Below are 17,974 nucleotides of genomic sequence, written 5' to 3' on the forward strand. Positions count from 1 at the left end.
AATTGTAATTGGAGCCCTTGGAGCAATACCTAAAGGGCTACCTCACTATTTGAAAATTCTAAATTTACCTGACTTGAACATTCTGACTCTACAAAAAACTACCCTACTTGGAACAACTTATATCCTCCGACGTTACCTTAACAGTTCCTAAGTCCTTGGTTAGGACTCGAGCTGTTAGGCTACCAGCCAGTCCCAAAGGCTGTGAATCTCACCAAAGATTAAAATAATAATAATAATAATAATAATAATAATAATAATAATAATAATAATAATAATAATAACAACAACAACAACAACAACAACAACAACAACTTCATTTATTATTGTACTAGGGTTTCTTTTACAAAATAAGTCAGCAGCTTTTAGTATAAACCTAACACAAAAAAACAATTCACTATTTATTATTATTTAAAAACATGATGTCTCTTCCCTATTGGTAGAGTAAATGGGAATGAAATGAAATGAAATGGCTTCCATATTGGCTAAGGCTTTATTTTGAGATTTATTTGTTGTCCCAGATTTTTTTCAGCTCTTATTATATTAATAGCATTGACATGGATGATGGTTTTAGGTCATACAACTGAGATACTATTTATTATGTTGCTATTTTTGCAATATATACTGAGTTCAATTTTTATGTTTTATTGTTGCATGAAGATTAAGAATTCCTTAAATCCTTAAATCTACTTTGATTCTTGTATTCATATAGTTTTGTTGACAGACTTAAGGAAGTGGCTTGCCACTATCTTCTGCTGAGATTTTTAAAATAAATTCTCAATCTAGTCAATAGCCAAAATTCCCAGTAGTGGGTTTCAAACTTTTTTAGAATCTATTCTGTAGGTGTGGTCTGTTTTGTGGGAGTGCCTTGGCAGTTATGTGGCTGAGTGGGAGTGGCTTGGCAGTTATGTGACTGGGTGAGAATAGCTTGGCAGTCATGTGACTGGGTGGGAGTGGCCAAGTCGATGTCACTGAATTCTTTGCCCCAAAGAATGACCTACAAAAAGAAGATATAAAAAAAGGAAATATTATTTTGTACACTTACTACTTAAATAAGAATAAAATAAGTACACACAACAATAAAACAGCTACTTACAGTGGAAATATGGCTGTCCTTGCTGGTCTTCAACATTACTGACCACCTTACACACACTCTTCCAGCCCCACTGCATCTTCCCTCTTCCTGCATTCACTCAGATGTTTTAAAAACTTACATCCTGTAAGTCTTCTAGCAGCCTGTCTGCCTCTTCCCTCTTCCCCAACATCCTCCACCCCCACCCCAGCCACCCAGCAATTCTTTCTTCTTCTGGTTCTTCTTCTGAAAACTTTTCGGCAGTATGGTGCGGATGGGCAGGGCGAGTGAAAGAGCGAATGAGGGGAGGGAGCGTTCTGGTACAGGGCCTCCTGACCAATGGGTACAGGAAGACACGCTAAATTTCATCATCCGGTATGGCCGTATCGGTCCGTATCGGTTGAAACCCACCCCTGCATCTAATGCAAGATTCAGGTTTTAATTAATTTGCCTAATGCCTATAACACTTATGTTTGCATGTATTTACTTTGTTTGACAAATAGATTGCATTCAGCATAGAACTAGTATACTCCTAATTAAATGTGTATAAAATTACAGATGCACACTAAATCTGAATCAATAAATAATAATCCATTGAGCTCTATATGCTTGACTTTGATCCAAACTGTGTCCTTTCTCAGGGCTTGCATTCCGATCAAATCTTAAGAGAACTAGATGTATATGGGGGAAAGGCCATTCATCAAGGCTTAATGCTACCCTCCAGAAATGGTAATATTTCCTGAGAAGAGCATCATGTCAGCACAATGCTGATAATGTCAGCACAGAGGTCATCAGGTCAGAGGCCCAGAGTAGCTGCTATGGCATGGTGGAAGACTAAGTGCCTCGTGTCTTTGCCTTTTAAGGCTTGGATCTATTAAGGGAACCAGGCTCCAGGATGCCTGAATTGTCTCTGTGGACTGGGATGGAGGAAAACTTAAAAGCCATTCTCATATTGTCACTGGGGGGACAAGGTTCATTAAATTCAATGATCAGCTGCCACAGCTGTAAGATCAGCATTGACAGCAAGAAACCCAAATAAAATATGTCCCCAAAGGTGTTTTTTTTTCCAAATGGCAACTGGACATTCTTGTTTTTTCATTTCACTTCTTATCCAAGATGCTTCTTCAGTCCCAACTAACTGGTGGGGCATGGAAAGGATTGATACTCTTTGCAATCAGCCAGTCAGTAACACTTTGCTGAGTATAAATCACCAAAAGCTACTTAGAACTGAAGAAGCTTCTTGGATAAGAAGTGAAATGTCTTAAAGAAAAATAAAGAAACTTCTCCCTTTGAGAAAAAGCACCTTTGGGGAGGACCATGACCTGGATGGCTGAGAATCTCCATAGACATCCAAATAAAATATGTTAAAGGGGTAACACGGGAGTCTTTTTCAGGCTTTTTTGTTTCCATATGGAAAGAATGGAAAATATGAAGAGAACAGGCCAGATATCAAAGTCTCGTGTCAAATATTTCCTGCAGCTGTCCAAATGGAACCAGCTTAACCTGGCTTGAAATTGTGATGAGTGCCATACCATTTCAAGCATTTGTTCCCAAATGGCACCTTCTGTACATGTTGGCCTATCAAACACATCATCATCTCCACCCATTATGTCTTCTATGGAACATAGAAGTGAGAAGTGCTTGCTGTTTAGGGGAGAATCAAGGATCCACTGGAGAGCAATTACAACTATATTCTGCTAAGCCAATTCTATTAAATCAATATTGTGCTACGGAGAATATATATATTAGGGAGGTGGCTGACATTCCATTCCTGAAAGGGCCAAGGTCAGATATTTCCATCAATACCTGCATTTGGATTTATTCAGATTTTCTTCTTGATATCAGCAAACACATATATTGCAGGACTAAATCCTGGGAAGCCTCAGCCTTCTTTAATATAATCTCTCTGCAATTTCTTACAAAACTGTCAGGTTTGTGAAGGGAAAATATATCTTGGTTACTTCTGAAAACTTCAAAAAGGGAGAGGTTTTGTAGCCTAATTGAACAATACGCTGTGCAGGCTGGAATGACAGAGCAACTTAAAAGCACTGATTCCCAGGAGGATAGCTGTTCCTATATTTGAAATGTCAGAAAACATTTGGATACTAAGATTTCAGCTGCTGCCTTCTACCTGAATGGAAACTTGCTGTCTGATTGCCAAATCCCTCCATGTTTTCCAACCCAGTGTTTACCATAATGTATTCACTTAAAAAAAAACTTTACTGACATCAGAGGCAACAGTGCTAGTAGGAACCAGCTCTACAGCATCAGACAAATACATATAAATAAATAATAAATAAAATACGGAACAATAATTTCTTGTAATTGTGTTAGTGCATCTTATGATTTGAATGACTCTCCCCTGCCATTTTCTCCTCTTGGCCCTGAAGGAAATGTGCAAGTAAAGCTTCCACTTTTGGACATAATAAATTGAACCAACATTTAACTTCCATTGGACTTCCTAGAATTTCTTTGTAAATATGGCTTTGACTGAAGAACTAAATATTGTTTTTGATAACAGTTTTGTCTCTGAAATAAACGGACACACAAACTATACAGTCACTGATGCTGCAAAATATCCCTTTATTCCAGGGAATCAACTGCTCACATAATCCAGTTTTTCTATTTGGCACAGGAAATTGCCATTATTATTATTATTATTATTATTATTATTATTATTATTATTATTATTATTATTATTATTATTATTATTATTATTATTATTATTATCTATCCTCAGGAAATAAAGACAATATGTACCTCTATTCTCGCAACATTATCTTTTTAGGTTCTGCCCATGTTACAGAGTTGTTATAACTTTCCAGCTGTGGGAACATTTGATTGCCCCCCTCCAGGTAGCATGTGCATCATAACATGTGATTTATTTTGTATGTCCCAAATGTCAATTAATGTTAAGCTTGACCATTGTTGACCCAAAACATAAATCTGCCTCCCATATCACTTTGTGATTTTTTTAAAAAATTACATTTTCTTTTCCACACCCTTAAATTCCAACACAATTTCTCTGATTTCTTTTTTAAATTGTCCTTTTGGTGTCACAGCTGTATTACAAGCATTTTTTTAGAGTTGTGAAGATTAACTGTCCATTTCCTGCAACAAGGAAGGCATCTTTTACAAATTCCAGGGTCCAAAATGCTAGATGAATAGTGCAACCCACATCATCATACGCTGATGATACCCAGCTGTACATTTCCACCCCGAACCACCCCAGCTGTACATTTCCACCCCGAACCACCCCAACGAAGCCGTCGAAGTGATGTCCCGGTGTGTGGAAGCCGTACGGGTCTGGATGGATGACAACCGACTCAAGCTCAACCCCTCCAAGACGGAGTGGCTGTGGGTTCCGGCCCCCCGGTTCAACCAGTTAATTCCATCCCTGGCCATTGGGGGCGTACAACTTGCCCCCGTGGAGCGGGCGCGCAATTTGGGCGTCCTCCTGGATGCCCGGCTGTCCATGGATGACCATGTGACAGCCGTGGCAAGGGGGGTGTTCCACCAGGTTCGCCTGGTGCGCCAATTGCGCCCCCTACTGGACCGGGACGCCTTGCGCACAGTCACTCATGCACTGGTGACGTCTCGCCTGGACTACTGTAACGCTCTCTACATGGGGCTTCCCTTGAAATGCACTCGGAGACTGCAGTTGGTCCAGAATGCGGCCGCGCGGGTAATTATGGGGAGTACAAGGTACTCCCATGTGACACCTCTCCTGCGCGAGCTGCACTGGCTTCCTGTGGTCTATCAGGTGCGTTTCAAGGTCTTGATAATGATCTTTAAAGCGCTCCATGGCTCAGGACCTAGATACCTGCGGGATCGTATTCTGCCCCATACATCCCTGCGACCAATTCGCTCAAACAGAGAGGGACTTCTCCAGGTGCCGTCCACCAGACAGTGCCCAGGGGCGGCGCCTAGGAGCAGAGCCTTCTCTGTGGCGGGCCCAGCCCTGTGGAATGACCTCCCCCCGGATATTAGGATTACCTCTGACCTCCGCGCCTTCCGTGTAAAGCTCAAGACCCACCTATTCCAAGTAGCTGGCCTGGCTCAACCATAGTTTGATGATATCGCTCCTGACGGGTTTTTTAATTTTGGGATTGTATTTAGGGGATTTTAAACTGTGATTTTAATTGTTTCCATCCATCTGTCTACCTCCTCCACGTATATGTCTATTTTGTGTTTGTATTGTCCATATTTGTATTTTATATGTTTTTATTGTACGCCGCCCCGAGTCCTTCGGTAGAGGGTGCGGCTAACAAATAAAAATTTATTTATTTATTTATTTATTTATTTATTTATTTATTTATTTGTTTGTTTGTTTATTTATTTATTTATTTTTTATTTATTTATTTATTTATTTATTTATTTATTTATTTATTTATTTATTTATTTATTTATTTAAGAAGCTTCCCTATTCTATCCCTAAGGGTTGAAGTAAGGTATCAGTTATACATCATCTCTCAATTTTGAGAAATTCCCTAGACCAGTGGTCGGCAAGCTGCGGCTCGCGAGCCACATGCGGCTCTTTACACATTTTAATGCGGCTCTTCTGTGTGCTGGGCGCCCGCTCCCCTCCCTCCTCTCAGGCACTTCAAAACAAGCACCCCTTTCCCTTTTTTCTTTTTGACCCACAATGATTAGGGAGGATCCTGAAGTCGGGCGGGGACGAGAAGCGAGGAGGCAGAAAAAGAAACGGAGGCTAAGGAGCTTCCCCCGCCCCCTCCCAGCAAAAATCTAACCGGGGAGCCGGGCGGGCAGTAGCAAATTAGCCGATCACGCCGCGTGATTGGTTAACTTGCTACTGCCCGCCCGGCTCCCCGTTTAGATTTTTGCTGGGAGGGGGCGGGGGGAAGCTCCTTGGCCTCCGTTTCTTTTTCTGCCTCCTCACTTCTCAGCCCCGCCCGACTTCAGGATCCTCCCTAATCATTGTGGGTTGAAAAGAAAAAAGGGAAAGGGGCGCTTAAAGTTTCAAAATATTGGAGGAAAATATCGCTTCAGAGGCAACAGTTCTCATGGGGAATTAGCCCTGGAGTTTCACTGCCCCACCCGGTCAAACCTTGCTTTCCGCGCATGCCGCGTGATCAGCTAATTTGCTACTGCCCGCCGGCTCCCTGATAAGATTTTTGCGGGGGGGGGGAGAGAAGATCCTTGGCCTCCGTCTCTTTTTCTCCCTCCTCGCTTCTTGGGGCTCCACCAATGGGGGAGCAAGGCCCGCCCAGCGCCAGGCTTTGGGTTAACACAGGGGTCTGCAAAGTTGGCTGTTTTAAGACTGGTGGACTTCAATTCTCAGAATTCTGGGAGTTGAAGTCCACCAGTCTTAAGAGCCAATTTTGCAGATCCCTGGGCTAATATGATTGATACCCTTGGTGGACTTCAATTCTCAGAATTCTGGGAGTTGAAGTCCACAAGTCTTCAAGCTGTCAGGTTTGAAGACCCCTTGGGGTTTTTTTCCTAAAGGGTTAGGGATGCAAGGATCTTGTAACTTGACAGCTTTAAGACTTGCGTGCTTCAAATGCAAGAGTTTGTTGAAACTAAAAACAGTGTACCATCCTATGTATTTTCGGTTTTAAAAATGTGGCTCTCAAAATAAATTTCACTCGTGGTTTTGGCGAGATTTGGCTCAGTTGAAAAAAAAGGTTGCCCACCACTGCCCTAGACCATAATGAGCACCAGATGTTGGTGATAGGGGAAAATAGAATTTAAGGGAACAGGATTCCCTTCTTATAAAACAGACCAGAAATGCAGGACAATTGTTCAGACAAGTTTTCAGAGATTCATTGCACAAACCCACACCCAATTAAAAGCTCGTTTCTTGGAATTTTCTGTTGGGCTGCCTTTAATGATTTGTCTCCCAGAGATAAACCAGCTGATAAAACTACTTAATCTCTTTCCAGATTTCAACTCTTTGGCCACAGTGATGGGCTGGTTTTCTGTTTAGATCCTGGTTACCATACTACATATCCTGACTGATGTTTTTCCCTTCTTTTTCACCCACCTACCACCCACCCGCACCAGAGCGGCACGCACCAATTGCTTTTCTTTGCAGCATGTCTTTTGAGGACTGATCTTTTGTAGTTGTGTTTTTGTTTGTGTGTGTGACGGTGGGGAGGAACGTGAACAGTTTCATAGTTCTTCCTAGCACTTGGGAGAAACTTTGCAGCTCCCTTGCTGCTGCCACCCCTCACCGTGAAAGACAAGGATGGTTCTACCATTAAAACTGTTGAATGGCCAACATTTCCACAACCGAACCAGAAATGACAAGGAAAGGCCTGATCTTTCCTTGGAGGTAACCTAGCCTAAAATGGCTGACAAAGCAAAGAAAGAGGACTGAGCACACAACTGGAGCACAGGCCCTTATGTAAGACAGGGCAATGTGCATCGTAAGTGGTGGATATCCTGCTTCAGCCAGCAGAGGTGGGGAAACACTAGAATACTTCTAATGCCCAACAAGAAAACTTCTTCCCAGGGAGCTACAGGTAGTTCTCGACTTATGACTGGTGGCTTAATTTAGGTCCCACCCAACCCCCCACCCCATAGTCGCATGATTGCATTTTGGGCATCCATTATGGCCATTTCTAGCATTCTGCACTCCCATAACCATGATTTACATTTTTGCTGGAAACCAGTGTTCATTTAAGATTTCCAGCAAAATAGGTGGGCTTGCTTAATGACTGTGGCATTCACGTAATGACCACAGAGGTTGCTATACAACCACTGCTTAATGATCACTGCAAAACAGGTTGTAAAAATGAGTGTGGGCATGTTGATGACCCTCTCAATGACCATCACAACTTATGAACTGTCATGAGTCGAGGACTACTTGCAGGGGTGAATTGAGTTTCATTTTCATCCCCTTTTGCCCTTTGGTTCCATTTTTGCACTGGAGAAAGTAGGAAATTCTGGCCAGTCCTTAATCTGATACTCCTAAAGCAAAAATAAATGGTTGAGACGGAAGAAGCCCACAAATCCCCATAAAGAGGCATATTTGTATCATCTGGGAGATATTAGAAGGCCACCTCTGGAAATTGCTGCAAAAATTAATCTCTCTAAGGAAGCATGTGCAAAGCCTCTGGGTTGCATCTCTGATTTATTTCATCCTAATATCCACACTGTGCTTCAACGACTACAAACCCACAATCCAATAGTCTTTGAAGTAGTCTCTGAGATCATTTTGGTGCAGATAATTTGTCCGTCCCGTTTTCGAACTGGAGCCTGAGCCCTTTCTCTCTTTCCTGCTTGCCAAGTCCAATGCACTCCTGATCTTAGAAAGGGGCCTATAGTTCCGCATTCAAGAGGTCTTTGGTTTGGGTTTTAATGAAATATTTCCTTTCAATTTTCTCTTGGAGGAAATGACATTGTCAGTGACATTTTTTCTCCCTGACCACAAGCACAAACAGATGACGAAGGGCAAAATCTATGGACAAAGAGCCGTTCTAAACATCCAAACATCTTAACCTTTCAAGGTTTGCTTCAAAAATTGATTTTATATTCATAATTTGAAGAGTTTGTTCTTTTCATTTAATGACTTTTTTCAAGTTGTCCTTGGGTCTCTTTCTGTTCATTGGTGTTTGTCCGCAGCTAATTTTATGGTGCATGGGTGTACATCGGATCCATATAGTTTCTTGGTCAGCTCTTTCAAATTAAAAAGAGCACTAATAAGAAAAATAACCCACCCATACTAATAAAGGATATTTCTACCTATTTAGCAAAGAGAACATGGCAGCTTTTTGTAAATAGGATCCAGTTTCCTTGTGGAAGATTCAGTCTTTTCCACGTTCAATATGTTTGTATCCAAACCATTTTCCAACTGCTTTTTCTATATCACTTCCCGCTCTAAGAACATTTGCCTTTGGTTTCTAAAATTTCTCCGACAATGGAATGGGAGAGTATCTTCTTTCCACAAACCATTTATCATACTACATTATACTACAATACTTGAGCACTATTTTCTGCAAGCAGTTTTGCCCCTGAAGAAGCCATTTCTTCTATGAAAATATATGACATGGCATCTCCACTTTGAAGCTCTCTAAGTCAATCAGTATAATCAATATTCAAAGCAATATTCTGTATGCTAAATGCACAATCATGTTTAGCCAAAGTAACTGTTTGGGGGATTTGATCTGGCAATGGAAAGATGTGCTCCTCTTGTTGAAAAGGTGGTGGACAGCCCAGGGACAGCAGTGGTGATTTCTGACCAGAAATGGGCTAGTCCTAAATGGACAAAAGGAAGAGAAGGGCATGGTGATCTGACCTTCAGAACAGAGTTGGTTTGACTTGCAGGACATTAGAACAAAAAGGACCTAGCCTGCTCAAGTGGCCTTTTGGCCAAATTCAAGAGAAGCTACCTTCAGCGGTTGAGGAAGAAGGACTTAATGCTCTGTAGAATGGGATATTTTTGCTTCTGCCGCAGCTTCTTGCGGATGATGGGGATCCAGACAAGCCCACACACGAGCATCATGAGGCCAAGAGAAAGGAAGGCCGGACCACACAGCTTAAACACCTCCTTGGTTATGTTGCTGGTTTTGTTGACCATGTTGTTGCTTATGCTGGTTGTGTTGTTGTTTCTGTCCAAGGTGAGGCAAGTCAGACTAGTAATGGCAATTCCAAAGAGGAACACTGCCCCGCCTACCGAGAGCACGATGACTGGTTTGTGGTAAATGTCCCATTTACTCCGGGGATGAGTATTCCAGCTGGACTCACTCCGAGAACTGATGCACAAGGTGCTGGCTGTTTGGCTGGGCAGCAAGTCCTTGGACTCAGGGGACTTCTCTCCCACCTCCATTTCTTTGGTTTCTGTTTCCATGGCTACTGCTTTTATAGGTTCACAGCATTAGCACCTCTGGAGATGAGAGGGAGGAACAGAGAGAGAAAGAGAGGAATTGAGGTTATTTGAGCAGTCTTAGATATGATTCTCCACTTCTGCCCAAGCAATGGACCATCATTTATTAATGTTATTTATGGGCAGGGCTGACTCATTGTTTCAACCACACACCAAGCCTAGGACATAAATCCAGGAAAGGGCAGTTTGTGAGCTTGTGCATGCCTTTGCCTGAAATCCTGGCCTCTGATCAAGGTCGCTTGAGAGAACACGGTACAACGGGTGTATAATTTCAGAGGTCTGCTTGCAGTGGAAACACACACAACAGATTTCAGTGATTGTCTCCCAGTTAGGCCCAGGAAGAATCGCCCTTTGGACAGCAGAAGGAACTATATTGCACAGTCCTGAAAAAAAAGGATTCTATATATTGGCTTTCAGGTTCTTCCGTCCAGATCAGGGGTGTCAAACTTGATTTCATTGAGGGCTGCATCAGGATTGTATTTGACTTTGGGGGGGCATGGGCAGGGTAGGCATGGTCAGGATGGGCATGGCCAGCTTGACGTCACTGGTGTCAAGGGTACTTGTGGTGGCCAAGTGCTAATCAGGCCTTCCGCTCAGACCCTCCCTCACTCTTATTATAATCTCCTTCCTTCCTTCCTTCCTTCCTTCCTTCCTTCCTTCCTTCCTTCCTTCCTTCCTTCCTTCCTTCCTTCCATCTCTTCTTTTTCCTTCCCTCTTCATTTTACTTTCTTCTTCCTTCTCATCTTCCCTTCTTTTTCTTTGTCTTGCCTCTTCCCCTTTCTCTTTTCCTATCCCTTCTTGTGTGCTCAAATGCAAAAAGGGGAAACATTTCTCCTTTTGTTTTTAGTTTGTTTTGCTAGCCCTCTGCCAGCAAAAATGGAGCCCCAGGCCCCATTTTTTGGGTGGGATGTAGTGGTGGGTTCTGGATGGTATGCCCCGGTACTGGTGTACTGGTGCCTGCAGGGAGCCGCAGGCACCATACCGGAACATTGCTTTGGAGGGCCCACCCACCTGCCCGCGTTCTTATCTGTATTTGAGCCAACCAGGCCATTTGCACTCAAGCACGCAGCGTACGGCGCCTGTGCGATGCTCCGCCAAGCAGCTGGAGCATCGCAGGGCAGTGGGTGTACATGCGTGCACAGCCCGTGTGCACGTGGTGGACGCCCGGCCCCATTGCAGCATACTGGTTGCAATGGGATCCGGAACCCACCACTGGTGGAATGGCCTCCTGCAGCCCTCTGCCAGTGAAAATGGAGATTGTTGGGGCCGTGCGCAGCCCTCCCATGCTCTGTTTTTACTGGCAGAGATACTGCAGGCCAGTCCAGGGCAGCCTCATGGGCCAGATCTAAGCAACCTGTGGGCTGGATTCAGCCCACAGGCCTTGAGTTTGACACCGCTGATCTAGATTGTGCTAGCTTAAAAAAAATGAGGTCTTTTTTATTTATTTCTTGACTGATAATTCTCATGGCAAATAACAGGGTGGTGGGATAACAACCCCCCCCCCCAATATTTAACTATTCAAGAACATTCTCAAACTGGAAGTTGGTAGATTATTCCATTTCCTAGATGTTTGGTTGAAATGTCAGGCTCTGAAGCCAAGCTAAATTTCTCTAGAGAGCCTCAGCAAGTTTATACTTGTCTCTGATAGCCAGCAAAGTCCTTCATTGAGTCTGACATCTATTAACCCAAAGCACGTTCAGTGCATGGCTTAGCTGTTTGATTATTTATTAAAAACAGCGTTTCCGAACCTGGTGCCTCCCAATCTGGGTCCTGGTGGCTGGTAAGTATGTGCAGCTAAAGACTCAGCAGAACTGGAGGATAGTAGATTGGTAAAGGCTACTTTAAAGTCTCTCTTTTCCTTTCAGGCAGATATGTTCAAACCAGCATTCTAAAGCAACCTAAAAGTTAACATTAAATTGTGAGATGGTTCTAAAATTAGTGAAAGGTTGAAGTCCGTTTCCATAACCATGGGCATCCATGGGAAGGAAGAAGAAGAGGTAAATGATAATATGGGCAGCACAACATCCCTACACAAACACAGCCTCACTTATTTGTGCTTGGCGTTGTAAGGGCAGAGCTTGTGATAATAGACATGTTATATTTTGACTTTGTGGTTAGGAATGGATGCTATGTCTAAGTCTTCAGATAGACAAATTAAGTCTGACCCAGAGTCCCCAAAGTGCTTTTTGCAAAGGCGGTTGGACTTTCCTTGGTTTTCCTTGAAGAGGTTTCGCTTCTCATCCAAGAAGCTTCTTCCGTTCTGATTGAATGGCAGAGAATGGGAGCATTTATATTCCTTGCAGAATATAAATCCTTCCATTCTCAGCCATTCAGTCAGAACAGAAGAAGCTTCTTGGGTGAAAAGTGAAATGTTTTCCAGGAAAAACAAAGAAAGTCCAGTTGCATTTGGAAAAAGCACCTTTGAGACAACCATGACCTGGACATCTCCATAGACGTCTGAACCAGAGATGAAGGTGCTTTGGTGTTTTATCTATGATATATGCATAGTCTTCACACTGTTTTGCTGATATTACATTTATCAAGTGCTTTTATTATGTTGGACTTTCCTTGGTTTTCCTTGAAGAGGTTTCGCTTCTCATCCAAGAAGCTTCTTCCGTTCTGATTGAATGGCAGAGAATGGGAGCATTTATATTCCTTGCAGAATATAAATCCTTCCATTCTCAGCCATTCAGTCAGAACAGAAGAAGCTTCTTGGGTGAAAAGTGAAATGTTTTCCAGGAAAAACAAAGAAAGTCCAGTTGCATTTGGAAAAAGCACCTTTGAGACAACCATGACCTGGACATCTCCATAGACGTCTGAACCAGAGATGAAGGTGCTTTGGTGTTTTATCTATGATATATGCATAGTCTTCACACTGTTTTGCTGATATTACATTTATCAAGTGCTTTTATTATGTTGTGATATTCTAGTTATATCCTTGTTCAGGTTCATCTATAGCAGGGTGTTTAATCCTCATGACATGGGCATGGCAGGGCATTTAATCCAGGCAACAAACAGTTTAATGGAATTCATTCATTCATTCATTTAGTCTATCAACAAATCACAGTTTATTTATTTAATTTATGTATTGTTGTATGCCACCCTGAGTCACTTCTGATGAGCTGGGCAGCTATATAAATCTGACTGATAAACAAACAAATAAATAAAGGGCACTTTCGCATACAAATGGACCATATTATAAAATGCATAACGGCAACTACAGAATAGATAGTCCAAAGATAGAGGACATATCTATTTCACGGGCTCCATTACCCTCCAGAGCCCCAGGTCCAGACCTTTCTTCAGGAGAAGAAATCCAAGCATCATATCATTAACATGGTTTTACAAGCTGCAGCAACGACAATTCATGACATGACAGATATGTAAATAATGACATGTTTTATCACACTGGGATGGCTTTGGTAGACCAATAATAGTTTTCAAGGATAATAGTTATCCAAGATTTGTCAAAGCTGCTGAAGGTTCTGATTCAACATGAGGTGAAAGCTGTGGGAATGTGGAATTGCTTATACTGTATGTTGTTTGCTGTGTCTGATTTATGCTCATTCACTTACGGTTTCAGCCTATATTGTGCCTACTGTATTATGCCTTATAAATAATGGAATTTGTTTACTATTTCATCCAAAGAAATAGTTTATGCATTCTGTTTTCATGTAAGTACATTTATAAATGTGTGAATCCATCCAACAAACAGGGCTACCACATTCATTCTTTGCAGCTATCCCATCTCTTTTGCACATGAGTCTTCAATATATTGATCTGTTATTGAAATGGATATTTATCCCAGCACAGACTGTTAGGGCTGCAAAGGACATCAAATTTCATCCATAAACAAACAATAGAGTTACAGATATCTTCATTTAGCCCCCCCCCCCACTACCCAAATGGAGCTTGGCTGGAAAAAAAAGGACTGCACAGATTTTGGTAAAGTTTGAAAGTCTTGATCCCATCCTAAAGGGATCCTTGCAAATGTAGTCTCCTTTTATAGAAAACAGCAGCTACAGGTAGTCCTCGACTTACAACCGTTTGTTTAGTCACCGTTCAAAGTTAGAGCAGCACAGAAAAAAATAACTTATGACCATTTTTCAGAGTTACAACCGCTGCAGCATTCCCTGCGGTCATGTGATCAAATTTCAGGCGCTTGGCAACTGGCTCATATTTATGACGGTTGAGGTCATGTGATCACCTTTTGCAACCTTTTGATAAGCAAAGTCAGTGGGAAGCCAAATTCACTTACCAACTGTGTCACTAACTTGGTAACTGCAGTGATTCACTTAACAACTGTGGTTGTAAAAATGGAGCAAAATTCACTTAACAACTGTCTTGTTCAGCCACAGAAACTTGGGTTCACTTCCAATTGTAAGTCGTGGACTACCTGTATTTATATATTTCTGAGGTCAGCCCATGAACCGCGCTCCATTTTCACTACCTTCACTTCGGATTCTGACGAAAGTGGACAATCTGTGATGGAGATTTTTTTTTTCTAAAAAAACCCTCTGCACTGAATCTCAAAACTCAGTTCTATGTTCTTTAGCCAAGCTAACACACACTGTACTGCAGTACATTACTCTACACCACATAGAGAAATACCCAAAATAACGGCACAACCATGGTACTTTGGTATGACCAAATGTGTAGTCAGATACAACATTTTGCAGCTGTCAAAGCAAAGTCAGCTGATCTCTGGTTATCTGCAGGAGAAATGGACTTGTGGACACATGTAGAATTCTGAGATCACATAGTAAGAGGCCGCCCTGGAAATAATTGCTATAGTGAATCTTGCATGGACAATCCCAAAATATTTCATTATAAAATGGCAAGCACATGGGGCTGTTCCTCTATATGCCTTCTAGCCTCCCAAGATGCTCTTGATCATTTTAATATATTTATTATTTTTCAAAGCAGATAATCATCCTTCCAAAGCAATGAATTACAGTACAGCTACTTGCTATTTCTTAAACATGTATGTAGGCCTAATGGGACTTGGCAATGTTTTTTTCTAAATCAAGAATTAGAAATTGGCTGCTTGCATTTGAGCATGCCAGTTACAAATGAATTAAAATCAGGTAGGGGAGAAAACCTCTGGATATTCTTGTTGTCTTTCACTGGCCATGGTATACTATACTTGCCCTTAGATACTACACTGTGCTACAACTCATATTTTTAGTTGTTTAATGCTAGAATTATATAAATAATTTTGCATATATTGGTAGAACAACTATGTCACAAGTTAGGACCCAGTGAGGTGTAGCATTGTCAGCATATTTCTGAAATCCCTCAATTTGAATGGATTTTTTTCTGTGGCCTGGAACAACAAAAAATAAACTACAGGTTCTCCACCCTTGCATAAAAGACGTTAGGTATGAAGAACACAGGAGTATGCCAATTAAGGGAAGACATTACTTTCAATGGTATTTCAAATCTCTGTTTTACCTTTTCTTCAATTTAGAAAAAATTATTCACTGACTCTCAAGATGATTTAATGCTCAGGACAATTTTATGGAAGAAAGACTGCCTAGAGACATCTTGCCAAGATATCTGTTCTCTAGCAATTTGTCTCAATTGTACAGTTGAGAGTTATTTAGATGAGATGGGTGTTATAAAAATGTAATCAATACATAAAATAAATTAAGAAATTCGGGGAATTGTGGATTTGTGAATTTAAGAGCATTACTCATGAAAGATTTAAATATTAGGAATCTAGAAATTCCTAATATTCATTCAGGGCTGTCTGTGCATTTATAGATAGCCTTCAAATATTTGCAAGGTTTTCAGCACACAATGACTCTGAATATCTTATCTGAAAGCTCTGAAACCAAAGGTACAAGGTGTCCTGCTTCCTCAGAATAGCCAGGTATTGTTGGGAACATGAACCAGAATCTCTCTCAATTTAGTAGCTATTATAGGGGGAAGTGGTTTCTAACCTTGATTAGAAACTAAAAGAAGTTGAAAACAGTTTCCTTTGTGTTCTTACCTTTCCAGAAAACCTTGGGAGGATGTGAATGTCACACCACCTCAAAATTCTTCTGGCGGTTTGTTTGGTCCAATCAATAACCTAGGACATTTGATCCCTTGATTTTTGTCATCAAACTTTCAATTTTTAATGCTTGTCTGCTCCTGTTGGAAAGAAAAGCTATTGGTGGCTTAGCTAAATGTACCAGAGCTAATTTGTTCATAATGTTTTTGGATCCCAGAAGCCAAGTACATACCCTTCTAGTACCCTCCATAGATTCTCCTTTTATGTTCCTTTAGTAGAAAACAGAACACACAAAGCACTGGCAAATTGTAATAAATTTGAGGCCAAACATGCACAAACACTTTTCTTGTTCCACATAGTCTCAAAAGGTTAGTCTGTGAAGAAAATGATAATGCTGTTCAACCACAGAAAGGACAGGCCAACACTAGCAGGAAAGGGATGGAATATTATCCATATATTTGACCAAGAACTGAATGTTCAGAAGCTAACATACTGAGAGAGTGCTGAAGCTACAGTTCTCCTGCAAAGGCAGTGATTGGATTGCAGAATTTTAATTTGTCTGTCTGAGATTATCATATCTAAACTAGAAATCAGGTGGAATTATCCACAGCCCTTCTTTGAAGATAATAGAAACAGTCTATCTGATGGTTTACTTGGAAAGCTCCCAAGTTGGGGAGTGTAAGCACAACATTTGCAATTTGCATCTGCAGATTGTTGTGAGGGTTCTCACTGATTCACATTGCCTTCACATAATCCTATACTAAAGCTTCTGTGCCACCAAGGCAGACTACACATGAGGTAAATAGATTGTAATTAACAGACCTCTGGATAATTTGTAATACATTAGTGAAAATGCCGGATGCCATATGTTTAACCAAAATTACTTCCCCTTGCAAAAGTGGTATTGCTGAAATGAAGGAAACTCATGGTGACAAAGTAGATTCTTGTGAAAAAAGACTTTGTGTTAAATTCCAGCATTTGAAACACAACTTGGTTTCACAATATTTTTATTTCAAGCCCAGACTTTTGCACCAGATTTTAGTTGGTGGATGTTTGGATTCCAGTAAGATTTAAAACAACAACACTAGATCCAACAAAGGCTAAGCCTGCCCATCCCTGGACTGCATAATTAACAGCTTGTTTTCCCCGGTTTCTTTCAAGAAGACCAAATGCCTGCCTTTTGTTGGGAAACTCCCAAGTTATTATTTTGGAATCTCGATCTGCCTGTTGACTTGAACAGAAGCACCACATAAAAGTTTGGTCTGTCACTGAATCGTATTTGCAGTTTAACTACCGAATATGGGTGGAACTGAAACAGAAAAACCTGTTTACTCCGCTCTGATTCCCAGCATTTTTCATCTCATGCGAAGAAGCAAATGTTATGTTAATTTCAACTTGATTAAATAGCTTCGAGCAAAAGAAAAAACAAATCAGTTAAGACCCATTTTTGAGTGTCTGGGACGTTTAGTTCCTCTGTGATACCGATTTAATTAACAGCTCTGTATTTCGCGGTAATCCATTTCTATCTGTCACAGAGCTACCAGTCACCCAGTTAGAATATCAAGTATTTGTACTTACAGAACTGGTGGCTTCCATCAGTCGGCTTGCAGTTCCGAATATGCATGGAATGTATCTTAGGTAGATGTTGAAATTTGCTAAGTAGCTTTGCTTCCAGCTTCAGATATCCCCCACTTCTGATATTATCTGCACTGAGTGGCTCAGAATTCTTGGAGCCTTTTCCAGCTCAGATGAGCTCACTCGCTTAGTGGCCATCGGCTCGCCTTAACCCTTCCCTTGCTGAAACTCCAGCCAGAGTGTAAACTGCAATACACATTGCTGTCCTTTAACAAGCAAACCATTCTGCATGCAAATAAAGGAAGGCAGAGGCAGATTGTGATGTCACGTTGGTCGAAGGAAGGAGCATCAACAACAACACAACAGAACCACAAAGGCTGATTCTGAAAGAATCATTTGAATGTTAATACACATTCTTCCTTTCTTTCAGAGTTCTCTGATCAAACCTTTTTGATTTTTTGCTTCATCCCTAAATGCACAG

At 41.3% G+C, this 17,974-nt stretch overlaps 1 protein-coding gene across 4 annotated transcripts; it reads right to left on the bottom strand.

Moving 5' to 3' along the window:
• Nucleotides 1–869: 869 nt before the first annotated feature.
• PIRT (phosphoinositide interacting regulator of transient receptor potential channels) lies at nucleotides 870–17,712 on the bottom strand. Of its 4 annotated transcripts, none has more exons than XM_081936461.1 (3): nucleotides 17,497–17,712; nucleotides 9,427–9,920; nucleotides 870–994 (listed from the first exon to the last, which is right to left on the bottom strand). In XM_081936461.1, the coding sequence occupies exon 2, from the start codon at nucleotides 9,882–9,884 to the stop codon at nucleotides 9,429–9,431; it is 456 nt and encodes a 151-aa protein (XP_081792587.1). In that variant the 5' UTR covers nucleotides 9,885–9,920; nucleotides 17,497–17,712; the 3' UTR covers nucleotides 870–994; nucleotides 9,427–9,428. The 4 variants fall into 4 exon arrangements, with proteins under 4 accessions (XP_081792587.1, XP_081792586.1, XP_081792585.1 ...); XM_081936460.1 differs by lacking the exon at nucleotides 870–994 and adding an exon at nucleotides 8,161–9,292; XM_081936459.1 differs by lacking the exon at nucleotides 870–994 and adding an exon at nucleotides 15,916–16,058 and having other exon boundaries at nucleotides 8,161–9,920.
• Between the last annotated feature and the right edge of the window lie 262 nt (nucleotides 17,713–17,974).

The sequence above is a fragment of the Natrix helvetica genome, assembly GCF_964273705.1.
Source record: "Natrix helvetica genome assembly, chromosome: 1".
In the NCBI taxonomy this organism is placed as follows: Eukaryota; Metazoa; Chordata; class Lepidosauria; order Squamata; family Natricidae; genus Natrix; species Natrix helvetica.

What these genes read in the sequence shown, in the direction of transcription:
- PIRT (XM_081936461.1), bottom strand. Translation starts at nt 9,884, where the DNA reads ATGGAAACAGAAACCAAAGAAATGGAGGTGGGAGAGAAGTCCCCTGAG.